This window comes from Gobius niger (assembly GCF_951799975.1).
Source record: "Gobius niger genome assembly, chromosome: 20".
NCBI classification, from domain to species: domain Eukaryota; kingdom Metazoa; phylum Chordata; class Actinopteri; order Gobiiformes; family Gobiidae; genus Gobius; species Gobius niger.
In genome coordinates, this window is record NC_136871.1 from 26,856,185 (window position 1) to 26,869,066 (window position 12,882).

The window sequence follows — 12,882 nt, forward strand, 5'->3', positions numbered from 1 at the left end:
CCGTGGTTTGTCATCAACAACACATCTATGGCCACCTCTCACTCAGGCTAACTTCACCTCTGATGCGATGCTCCGGGACCTCCTTGACCATGGCTAGCCTTCGGATTTACGTGGCGTTGTTGGTGCTGCTGGTCGTCCAGTTTAAAGCCTGCCACGGTGAGTAATGTGTTTGTTTTTGTCGCCCTCAGCATCGCGTGTCTGGGGTGTTAGCATTCCGCCTGGTTTGCATGTTAGCCTAGCTTAGCATTTAGCGACCAATGAATCGATCGCTCTATTTTATATGAGGTCGTCTTTGCTGTTCGCCAGACCGAAATATTGATTAAAATAGCGTTGTCGTGAATGTCATGAAGTTACAACAGGCTCGGCTGCTTGGTTTGAGACTTGTCATGACAGTAAAATGATTGTGTAACAAGGAAGCATCTTAACACTCATTTAAAACACTCTCGCTTTTGCTGTTTGACGCTTATCTAATTTGCCACTCTTACTGTGACCTACGTGTAAAAGTAGGCATTTGATGTTATTTTATTCTCAATAATTCTGTTTATATGTTATCCAAAAGACAAGACAATCTACATTTAGTTTTATTCAAAGGCCTACATGTCATTTATTATTGGTTAACTCTAACATTGTAATGGGTTCCTTTAATGTGAAATCTCGTTATAAGAGTTTGTTAAACCAGGGAAACCACATATTATGCCAAAAACACGATGAACAAGTTCTATGTTTATGCTTAATGTTATTATTTGCATCACGTGTCTATCTGTTTAATGCCATTTGTTGATGTAATAAAGCGTTATCTTTATCTCTTTCTGCACTGTGTGTGTGTGACCCAGTTTCAATTACATTTTACAATGTGTATAACAAATTGAGACTTTCTTCCCAAGGTCAGGTTTGTTTTATGCTAGTTTGTAGCTGCATTGTTTCATCTTTACTGAATAGCAGCTTGTGTGTGAGAGAGGTGTTGGATTGAGTCAGAGGAGTCACACACAAAATAATGTTACAAAAAACATTGGGGGTGATTTTTTCATGGTTCACTTTCAAAACGCAGATCATCCCTCCTTTTTAGACAAAGAAATGTAAGATTCCTATTCTCTTATGAGCTGCAGACTGTTATTTAATCTCTGGCTAAAAGTCCTGCTAAAGCCACAGCCACCACAAACCACCCACATTAATGCTTCCCCTGTGTTTGTTGGACTTGGTCTCCTGCCTCTCCTTCTGTCTCTGTCCCATTGTTCTCGGGAAGGATTCATCTAAACACCCGCTCTAAGCATTTAATGTATTCAGGGATCCAGACTAACCTGTTATCACAAATGCGATCCACTTTGAACAGTTCACATAACAGATTAAATGTGTTCATAAAGACTTTCTCCCCTCACACCTTCCCTCCGCTTTATTGTCGTTGCATAACCCTCTGCTCGTCTCTACAGCCCTTTGGTGTAACTGCTCCATCGCCCAGTGCAAGCAGAAGGGGTTTCGCTGTGAGACGGACGGAGCCTGTGTGGCCTCCTCCTCCCTGATTGAGGGACAGGAGCAGCGAGTCCGGACATGCATCACTCGGGACAAGCTGGTGCCGCCGGGGCAGCCCTTCTTCTGCCTGAGCGCGGAGGGGCTGCTGCACATTCACTGCTGCTACACGGACTACTGCAACAGCATTGACCTCAAAGTACCCTCAGGTCAGAAATCAAAAATAACCTTGTCATTCCAGTCTTCTTTTTTTTTTAACATATTGCCACCCACTTGTCTTTCTACAGTGACCTCTGCCCCTGCCCCAAGCGGAGGGTACGGTCCCGGGGGGAGGTGGGGACTAGTGGAGTTGGTGGCTGTTATTGCGGGGCCTCTGTTCCTGCTGTGTCTCCTGCTGCTGCTGGGGCTGTGCCTGTACCAGTACCAGCACCGCGCCTACCACCACAGACAGCGGCTGGAGGTGGAGGACCCCTCGTGTGAGCACCTGTACCTGCCCAAAGACCGCACCCTCCAGGACCTCATCTACGACCTGTCCACCTCCGGCTCCGGATCCGGTCAGTCAGAACGCAAAGGCGATGCATGAAGAAAATGAAATAAGATTCTTTACAGCAGATGTGCGGGATTAGAGACACCGGAAATCGAGTGTCCCAATAGTCCAGTACAATTCCCATTCATTTTCCCACAAAGACATGAATGGGAAATTGAGTGTGTTTTTTGGTTCCAGAAGTAAATTCACTATTCATATAAAACAAACGTGTATTGATTAAGCCTGATTGTAGTTAGTAATTATTTCTATCCAGCCTGCGTTTACATTTCTCCATCTCTGTGCCGTTTCAGGGCTGCCTCTGTTTGTCCAGCGCACAGTGGCCCGGACCATAGTGCTGCAGGAGATCATCGGTAAAGGCCGGTTTGGAGAAGTGTGGCGTGGCCGCTGGAGAGGGGGAGACGTTGCTGTGAAGATATTTTCGTCCCGAGAGGAGCGCTCCTGGTTCAGAGAGGCCGAGATTTACCAAACCATAATGCTCCGCCACGAGAACATCCTGGGGTTCATAGCGGCTGATAATAAAGGTAATTTATGCATGCAAACACCTCATGGCTAATCAGACAGTGGAGGTTGGAAATGCTGTGAGAAGATGAAGTAGAACAGTGTGTTTCAAACTGTGGCGCGTGGTTCGTTGAGTTGTTTTAGTGTCTTCGGATACAATTTTTCAGCTAGTAAAAAAAAAAGCAATAACTAATTGTAAATCACCACTTCAGCCTCTCATTCCTGTCCCTCTCAGATAATGGCACATGGACTCAGCTGTGGCTTGTTTCGGATTACCACGAATATGGCTCTCTATTCGATTACCTGAACCGTTACTCCGTCACCACCGAAGGCATGATCAAACTGGCCCTGTCGGCGGCCAGCGGCCTGGCACACCTGCACATGGAGATACTCGGCACACAGGGTAAGAGACTGACGTTACAATGTGAATTGCATTGGCGCTGTAATATCAGTCTGGAAGGACTCCTGCTTACATTCAAGAAGAAGAAGATCTTTATTTATATAGCGCCTTTCACAGACATGGTCACAAAGCGCTTTACATGAGACAATTGTACATTCACTCCATACTCGGTGGTGGAAAGCTACGTTTGTAGCTTCAGTTTCCCCTGGGGGAGACTGTCAAAAGCGCTTTCGCGACTACACATGTCTGCACCAAACGGACCCTCTGACCACCACCATACATTCACACACACATCATTCATCCTGGCCTATTGTGCATGTTTGTAGTGGTAGGGGAAACCGGAGTGCCCGGAGGAAACCTGCGCAGACACGGGGAGAACATGCAAACTCCACACAGAAAGGCCCCGTCAACAATTCAACAAAGTCTATTTACTTCTAGAGCACTTTACAACAACACTTAGCAGACCAAAGTGCTTTACATGAAAACACAAGTGAAAACGTCAACAGTGAATGACATAAAATATTTAAACACTTGGCGTTATGGAAGGTTAGTGGTGACTGACTATTTGAACCACCATGTTCACAGTAACAGTTTAGTGTTGTGTTGTACATATGTATTATGTCCTATGTATTCACTAGGGCTGGGACAAAATATCGGATCAATACTTTGTGCTGCAATACAAAGTATCGATACTTTTTCAAGTGTCGCAATACTTTCAATACTTGAGTTTGGAGGCATTTTTATCCTGCACTCTTTTGTTTTCCAGTAACAGCAGTCTGTTACATTTTATGTTATGTACATATTTTATCTTTTATCTTTATCCACACATTTTTTATTTATTTTGTTTTTTATTTAGCCTTTATTAACCAGGTTAGTCCCATTGAGGTCTTAGATCTCTTTTACAAGAGAGACATTTAAAAACATACACAACATTAGTTAAACATTCACACACAGATGATCTGGACTGGACTGACATCACAAGAGACTTGAACCTATTCAAAGAAATAAGGTCCGTGATTTTGAAGTCCTTCTGCAGGAGGTTCCATGTAAATGGAGCCGAATAACTGAAAGCATCTTTCCCATTTCAGTCTGCACATTACACAACATACTGCAATTTGTCATTAGAACGAAGACTACGCTGACTCTGTTTCGCTTTTAAAAGACAAGATAAATAAGAGGGCAGCCTTCCAAGAAGCGCCTTGCAAATAAAAACATACCAATGAGAAAGTTGACGAGCCTGAAGTCCAACCCAATTCACTTTGGAGTATAGTAAACAGTGGTGAGTAAGAGGCCGACAGTTGGTTATGAAGCCCCATGATATACACTGTCCAACAACCCAAGACACTGTACAGGAGCTTCATATACTACACATCGCCATAGTCAATAACAGGCAGAAACGTAGCTTCCACCAACCTCTTCTTTATAGTGAAAGAAAAGCAAGATTTATTTCTATAGTAAAACCCAAGTAACGCGCTCAACTTTTTGATTGCGTTTCAAATATGCAATTTAAAAGACAATTTATCATCAATTATTAAACCCATATACTTAAAACGCAATACCAATTCAATTTTCAATAACTGTCAAATGCCATTGGGTTTATGAACATGACTGTTTTCTCTTTATACATTTTAAGGTAAACATTACAAATCATAATTACTTATTGTGTCGTAATACGTATCGGATCGGCCCTTGAATATCGTGATACGTATCAGACCGTGACGAAAGTGGATCGTCCCAGCCCTCATATTTAATGCTTTGAGTTTGCTCAGTTATGAAAGTAAATGCCACACAATGTCAGAAACAATGTCAAAATCTTCAGGGAACAACTTCTGCTCTTCCCTTAATACTGAAACAAAATGTCCTCTGCTTATTACATAACGGATGAATCTTTTTTTCACATGTTGTTGACTCATTTATCATCTTGAGTCTGGAGCAGGGCGTTAATGTCCTGTGCTGTTTGTTCAGTTTGAGAGCATTTCAGCTTTACAAGATAAGTCAAGTCATAATATTCCAAGTGAAAGTTTTACATTTTTGTTGTTGAGTTTGAGTCATAGTAAAAAGCAGTGGTCGGTGCTTATCATGCGCATAATAGAGCTTAAGGGCCAAAAAACCTTTTACATTTATCTATTTAATTTTTTTATTCAAAGAGTTTAACATGAGAAGACTGGAATACATACAGCTAAACCAATACAAGAACAGGGTGCATTTAATGTATTATGTGGTCACAATAACTAAAAGCAGTACTAAGTAACTCATGCCCCTAGAGGCCATAAGCGCCACTGCAGGTGTCGTAGCATATTACTTTTTTTACTCATTAATTGTGGTGAGAGTAAATACTACGCTGACGGAAAAGACAAAGGGAGAAAGAGGGATATTGTACATCCAATTATACAACAGAGGGTTTTTTTTCACTCAAACTTGGCCGTAAATACTGTTTAAGTGGTGCTAGCCCGCAGTTTGCTTTGCCCGTTGTGTTAATGTAATGACGTATGTTGTAGGAAAGCCGGGCATTGCTCACAGAGACTTGAAGTCCAAGAATATCCTGGTGAAGAAGAACTGCACCTGCGCCATCGCTGACCTGGGTTTAGCTGTTAGACACGACTCTGCCTCAGACACCATCGATATCGCCCCCAACCAGAGAGTCGGCACCAAGAGGTAAACAAACACGTTTGGACAATGGCAGCTTTACATTGTTGTGTGATTAACGGAGTTTACCCTGTGACAGATACATGGCTCCTGAGGTCCTGGATGAAACCATTAACATGCGGCACTTCGACTCATTCAAATGTGCCGACATTTACGCCCTGGGGTTGGTCTACTGGGAGATAGCGCGCCGCTGCAACAATGGGGGTATGACTACTTTCATGTCACGCACAACTATTAAAACATTTAAAACAAAACGACTGGATTCACATTGAAAAGAAGATTGAATTGACCACCTGGATGACTGAGAATCTGCATCGTTTTACTGAATTACAGTTCTTTGATCATAAATAGCTGTACCAGTGGACACACGGCACAGGCCATATACAACACACTGCCATCTTCGATTACCGGGGCTTAAAAGGAAGAAATGCGCCCCTTGCTGGCATTTGATATAACTGCATATAACTACATTTTTATAACTAGAGGTTATGTTACAAAAACACCAAGGCTAAGGTTTCTAAAGTACTGTAGTTGTAAAAATGAAGCACAGCAAATTGAGGAGTTGAGCTTGTCAGTGGATTGGCACGGATTTTAAGCAGTACCATGTTGCCGTTTTTGGGATCTACTTTTATTACACAGTTTCTCCTCAAACTCTCGTCTCGTCTCAGGAATCCTGGAGGATTACCAGCTTCCCTACTTCGACCTCGTGCCCTCCGACCCCTCAATCGAGGAAATGAGGAAAGTGGTGTGCGACCAAAAACTACGACCCAACATCCCCAACTGGTGGCAGAGCTACGAGGTATGAAACGCAATATTTCGCATTCAGTTCCTCAAAATGAACTTAACAATTCACCTACAAATACATTTTAATTCCCCAGGCCTTGCGGGTCATGGGGAAAATCATGCGCGAGTGTTGGTATTCGAACGGCGCAGCTCGACTCACAGCTCTGCGCATCAAAAAGACCCTCTCCCAGCTCAGCATCCAGGAAGATATCAAGGTCTAAAACCCACAGGTACCGTAAGTCTGCCAAGCAATGGGCACCATAATTGCACTGGAAAGACTAAAGCAATGGACACTTTTATTATTAAGGACCTGGCAAAGATTGCACAAAGTCTAGGAGGATATTTGAGACTGTGGCACATACCGTTAACTTTATATAAGACAGTGGTTCAGCTATTCACATGTTGTACTGTATCATCTGTGAAAATACGGGGCTTGCTATGTATATTGTAAGGGCGAGAATGATAAAGTGAAAGAAGGCCTACAACTGAAGGAAACAACAGTTATCATCCAAAGCTGAAACTCAAATTGATATAAAGTAAGATAGATTAAAAAAAAAAAAGACAGGAAGCCTTAAAAGGGCTAGATTGAAACTAATATAAGAACAGGAACTTCAAAAGCATCCAGCAGAAGTGTATCCACTGTTTGAAATCCACTGTCACAGTACAGACGTGCGTACAAACCTTTTGACTGGTGCAAAAGCTGTAAAATATTTGAATTATTATGTAAAACACTCCTGCCACTTTTGAATGATTTCTGACAAACCCTACCTCGCTTACCCAGCCAAACGAGCACCTTTCTGTCCTCAGCTACTCCTGCCCGAAACCTGAACCGAACTCTTCATTTTTACACTACTGATAATGTATCTTGGGTTGTTTTTTTTGTTTGTTTTTTGTACTTGTATGCAATCAATAGCAGGATAATACAGTATATGGTTAACCTAATAATGGGGGTGTTTCAGGAAGTTGAATAAGTGGTTTTGTTTGATCATTTAAAATCTATCCACATTTGTTGTATTTTGAAGATATGTCATCATGTTTAAAAAGTAGAATTTAATACTGGATACCAAACCAAAACATGAGATAATGAAGCAAAGGGAAGGGCTGATGTAGTAAAGTCCCTTTTTCTATTTTTGAGGCTTGTCTACAGTGACATTAGCCTTTGTACAGTGTAAAGCATCCTGGTCTATTTTAGCCTCATTTCCATTGATGATTCATTGTGGAAAATCTTGAGCATTTTTTTATTGCCACAAAAATAGTTTTCTTTTCTTTCTTTTTTTCCCCCTCTCTGCCTACTTCCTGAAATACCCTCCATAAGTCTTCAGTCACTGTATCGTTAACAGAGTATTGTCTTTGTAACAATAGTTAGTTGGAGATGTTTTTAACTTATTTTGATATTTAAACGATCTTGTTGTTGCTATAAATACTATGGGTGTAGTGCAGTACTTACTCCATGCCACGCATATACCACAGAGGCTTTGTAGAAATCCTAAAAGCTCGATTTTAGTTTGTGCTTAGGACGATCTGAGCAGCCTGTGGAAAGCACTGGAAACTCTCTCATTGAAGATTTTGGGCGACTGGCTTCAAATCAATTCACCTAATGCAATTAAGTTAAGCGTCTGAATCATGTGTTTGAAGAAATAATGGGTAAATTTAGTTTTATCCCAGTAAGTCACTGGTAGATTGTTGTTATGTGAAACTGAAAGAGCCAACAATTTTATAATCTTCGACATAAGTAGTCGCCAAAAGTCCTGAGTGCCCCAAACTTGCAGACTTTGTACCACTGCCCATAAGTTGTTGAAAAGCTCAGGAATGATTCTTTTTTTTATTTCGGTCAAGACATAGAATAATCTAGTATGCATAGACAAGTCTGTTCTGATAAATGTATCCAATGATTGTAGTAACAGTTGTAGTTGATGGAAGTAGCAGCAGGTGCAGGGGGTGGGAGGTTGGACATTGCTCTGGTCGTTCAGATAACACACATGGTACAGCAACTGCAGATAAACGTTATCACACTCGATAGAGAATTGGGGCATCACTGACGGCAACAAAAACCTCTAGGAAAATCGAGGCCGCGACGTGTTTTTATCCCGTTTTCTCCTCACATTTTTTCTTTGTAAAAATTCGAATCTAATAATGAGCGTTTTTCTTCTGTTTTAACCTTTATATTCTTATACATCGCTCTACTTCCTCTCTGTTGACCCCCCCTTTAGACACTACTTAGTATCTTAGTACACAATACCTCCACTCAATATGAAATGTGCTGCATGTTTGTCTCCACCTGAACTACTGTATCGAGCTTTTCAGGAAATTTGAGCACTTTACCAATGTATTAGTAGGTAACATTTTTGCCTCCACTTTTGATTTTTGACAAACCGAAATGGTTGAATTATGCATCGTGCACTGCTACTGCTGACCTCACAGCACTAAACCAAACTCTTCCTTCCACAAAAGACTACTATTTTGTTAACTTTCAATCCACTTTTAGGTTCACGTGAGAGGAACCTATACAAAAATAGCTACTGACATTTAGATGTTTACGAAATGATTTTAGTTTTAACTGTAAAATGGTTGAGATGTATTTTAACCACTGGGGGAAAAAACTGCAACTCTTTATTGTATTATATTTAAACGTTTTATGAGATTGATGTCACTGTCTGGACATTACTGGTAAATTAAACACAAATGACATGTTATAAAGGACATTGAATGAGTTTCTCCACTGTGTAAAAAAGGCAGGTCTGGGTCGTGAGAATGTACTGATAAAGCAGGCTCTCTGTCAAACTTCAAACTTGTAAAAGTGAATTCAGGTTTTCATGTAAATCTATAATAAAATCTTGTTGTTTTCCTAATGTGCTGTCGGTGTATCTTTTATGTAGTTTACCTTACGTTGTTTAATACAGTGTTATGTTGAGAGGGTTTACATAAGTTTGATCTTCTGGGTGTCACAGCTGTAAGTGAAATTGCTTGAAGTCAGTCAGAATATTAGGTGTTGCTTAAAATGCAAATAAAGGGAGAACTCATATAGAGAAATTGTGAAACAAAATACAGAAAGGTGGTCAGTTTTAAAAGTGAGCGAGCACATGGATTTACAAGCCCAGGCTACAGCGGGAGAAAGTAAGTACACCCTTTTCAATTGCTCACATTTCTGCCTAAATTGGTCTTGAAGTGGTCTGATCTTTATCAAAATCACAAGAATGAGTAAACAGTCTTTCACATTTTTATTGGCCAAAACCATTCACAGGACAGCAAGGAATGAGTGAGTGAACCCCCAAGGGGTCACCTGTGTCACCCCAAAATTCTGAGTTTACTTCACACCAGGAACACAGAACAGGTTTATGAAATTCACTAGCAAGGACCACGCCACAACAAAGTGCAATTTAAGATTTTATTCACACAGTTATAATTTAAAACAAACTGAAATGATATGGTAAATATGGCCCGCGGGTGATTAGAGGCGTGGTTAGGTGAATGTAAGTGTGGTTGGTAAGTGATTGGTTGAGGCCCTGGTCCTGCTCCTGAACCTAGTCAATAAATATTAACTCCATTAAACTACAGGCCCTGGATTTTGAGGCCAGACTTGTTTAAAGGGAGGTTGAACATTATGGGTATTACCGCTGAGAAGACTGATCTCATGGACAACACCCAAAGGAGGAGAAAACCACTGTCCCATAAACAAATGACAAATGTTCTCTTAAACTTTATTGCTCGTTGTTTAAATTACAATCTCATTGCAAATTAGTACAAAAGAAATTCACATTCACTGTTTCACTCAGTAAAATAACTTTAGAAACAAACCAAACAATTTCAGAACAAAAGTCAGTTAAAAATGGTGGTGTGTATTAACATTGAAATTATATATATAAAAAAAGAGGCGTATTGCAAAAACCTAAACAGAACAGTCTTGTCAAAGATTTAAATGTGCAATACTGTAACATGGGCTAAAGCGTAAAAACAGACGGACAGAAAAACTATAAGGCGGAGAGTCTGGTCAGTGCTATTAGAATGAGGTCACGTTGGACAAACAAAAAGTGAATGACATTTATTTCAGTGGATTATTTGGTTTGCATTTTCCTGTGTTAAAAAAATCAAACATGGCAAAATTAGGTAAGGACATAGTGAACTAAACTTAAAAACTGGCCTATGCACTCAGTATACAATTAAACAAAACCAAAAAGTTTAAATAGGAATAGGTTGCGTTCACGTGACATCACAACGTTGTAAATAGTTTAAAACTGAGGCGGAGCAGCTGAGAATTATATTGTGGTCACCATGGTAACTGTTGAGCAGCTGATTTTTTTTTATTTTTTGGCAAATACCTTTGTCCTTACTGCGACAATCAACATGAAGCGAAAACTGAGTCAAAGTTCAGTGTCTCCTCTGTCAGCATGTATGGCAATGCGTAAACAAGCAGCAACTTCCCTTTCTCTTGGTACAGCTGTGTTTTTTGCCTTTTTCTTCGAACTGCGTTTGTGGTTTCTGTGTTCCACACCGTTTTGCTGGACACTTTTGTACGTCTTTGCCATATTTTTGTGGGGTTTGATGGATTATTTTACTGCAGGGAGTCCATAATGGTCCTGAAGACGGCAGCTTTTTAAAAGTAAACAAACAGCTAGCTTATGAGCTAAAGACAATTGAGACCTACACATTTCTTCTTCTGAAACACTGAAGAGGCACAAAGAGCCCCCACACCTGCAGCACAGTGGAGGCGTCACAAGACGAGCTAAAGGAAGTGGAAGGAGAAGGTGGAAGAGCTGATCAGTGCAGGACGCCACGCTCTGAAACAGGGACAAACCGAGGAGGCACCGTTTCAGAGGATCACTGAAGGGGTTTCCTCCGGGTACTACGGTTTCCCCGACCTCCAAAAACATGCTGGTCGGGTTGTTTCAGAATGGTGGTGAGGCTCAGTTGCAGCGGTTCAGGACTAACAACTGAACACTATTTTATTGTACGGTTGTACAATGACCAATAAAGCACTTACTTACAAAAAACAAACAAAGGTCCAATTATTTTCTCTGAAAAGTGTCCTAAAGTGATGACAATATTCAAAAACATATTTGTGATTTTGGCCAGTAGAAAGGACTTTCAGCCATGAAAATATTACGGCACGTTTTTTTTTTTTTATTCAATCACTTCCAAATAATGATGAGGTACATCAACATTTATTTTTGGAAATTTCTTCCAAAAACTGCCAGTCTCATAGAGCTGTATTGGCACCTGCTCCAACTGACATCATGACATCATCACGTTCTACAACGTGAACGCAACCTATTAGTCCATGTGAAATGTAGGTTGGTTAAGTGCGCTATGATATTTCGAGCATTCTAATAATTGCAATGTTGTCAAAAATACTTGATGTGATGATACAGTACAATACAAATCCAAAAAAATATTTAGAATCAGCAATGGATTAAAAAAAAGAAATTATCAGCTTTTCACTGTTTTTTCAAGTTTTCAGTATTTTTTCTTTCATTAAATTTGTTTTATGATCAGTAGCTACTAACGACCTTACACAAACTAAGCCGGCCTCCGTGATCCTTTTTAATAGTTACATTTTTCAAAACTGAATAGGAAACAAAAAAGATCAGTGGGGATCTTTTTTGTTCCTTAAAATGCTTTAAAATAAAACCAAAATGGCTCTTCATTTAACAATATTAAAATCCTATATGATGACATTTAAAGGAATAAAAGTCCAATAGAAACAAACGCTGTCCGTTCCCTTTTAGTCCTTAAGAAAAACCGTGGTCTTCATTTGGGTAAATCCTCATTCCGTCCCTGCAGGGGGAAAAAAGTGGATATAATTTTACTGATACATTATCTATAACTCACACAACATCAACCAATCAAACTTTATTTATACAGCACTTTTCATGAACAGGTGTCTCACAAAGTGCTTTACAGATTCTCGCCTGGTCTTTGTCCGGACAGATACTCTTTTGGGGAAGAAAGCAGGGCATTACAGTGGTCGATATGACTGGTGATAAAGGCCTGCATCAGCGTCTCCATGTTGGCCCGAGAGACAATGGGGCGGACTCTGGCTATGCTCTTCAGATGATAAAAAAACAAACTTTGTGATATTCTTAGTGTGTGGAATTAAAGTCAGCTCAGAGTCAAAAATCACACCCAGGTTTTTCACCAATGAGGAAGGATTCAAAGACAGTGACTGGGCCTCAGGACCGATGATTAAATCTTCACTTTTGTCCCGGTTAAGCTGTAGAAAGTTTTCTGCCATCCAGAATTTGATATCCAAAATGCAGTTACAAAGTCCATCTATTGGCTTCAGCAGGGGGCTCACCACTGCTCCTTTAAAGGGAGCAGGAAACCCCCCTCTGAGGAGAGCAATTCATCATGTTAATCTGCAGAATGCATCTCAGAGTGTTTCCTCTGGTAAAGAAGGAACAGGGTTTGATTCTGGAAACTTTTCAGACCAATTAATTTATAAATGTAAGAAATTGTATATTATAAGGGAATTAGCTTCTTTTCACTTTATTATAGATAGTGGTAACTAGGGCCCCTTATCAAATATTCCAAAAGTCATCTTGTGGCG

General features: G+C 40.4%; 3 protein-coding genes across 3 annotated transcripts in view; 1 reads left to right on the forward strand and 2 right to left on the reverse strand.

Annotated features, from left to right (window-relative positions):
- On the forward strand, positions 1-6,837 carry LOC306979675 (activin receptor type-1B-like). The gene is made up of 9 exons (XM_079578751.1): positions 1-156; positions 1,428-1,673; positions 1,752-2,018; positions 2,302-2,532; positions 2,745-2,912; positions 5,408-5,564; positions 5,635-5,759; positions 6,224-6,354; positions 6,434-6,837. Exons 1-9 carry the CDS (start codon positions 63-65, stop codon positions 6,557-6,559), a joined length of 1,545 nt encoding a protein of 514 aa, XP_079434877.1. The 5' UTR covers positions 1-62; the 3' UTR covers positions 6,560-6,837.
- LOC306979681 (small ribosomal subunit protein eS26) overlaps positions 5,589-12,882 on the reverse strand; it is a 25,621-nt gene continuing 18,327 nt past the window's right edge. The window contains exon 5 of the mRNA XM_079578764.1: positions 5,589-5,601. Coding sequence (XP_079434890.1) covers positions 5,595-5,601 — 7 coding nt within the window. The 3' untranslated portion in view covers positions 5,589-5,594. The remainder of the gene's footprint in view (positions 5,602-12,882) is intronic.
- prkag1 (protein kinase, AMP-activated, gamma 1 non-catalytic subunit) overlaps positions 11,640-12,882 on the reverse strand; it is a 5,398-nt gene continuing 4,155 nt past the window's right edge. Inside the window, exon 13 of the mRNA XM_079579015.1 lies at positions 11,640-12,110. Within this exon, the coding sequence (XP_079435141.1) occupies positions 12,100-12,110 (11 nt within the window). The 3' untranslated portion in view covers positions 11,640-12,099. The remainder of the gene's footprint in view (positions 12,111-12,882) is intronic.

Coding starts and splice junctions, on each gene's coding strand:
- LOC306979675 (XM_079578751.1), top strand. CDS start 63: ATGCGATGCTCCGGGACCTCCTTGACCATGGCTAGCCTTCGGATTTAC. Junction 2,533..2,744: donor CATAGCGGCTGATAATAAAG/GTAATTTATGCA, acceptor TGTCCCTCTCAG/ATAATGGCACATGGACTCAG. Junction 5,760..6,223: donor GCGCCGCTGCAACAATGGGG/GTATGACTACTT, acceptor GTCTCGTCTCAG/GAATCCTGGAGGATTACCAG.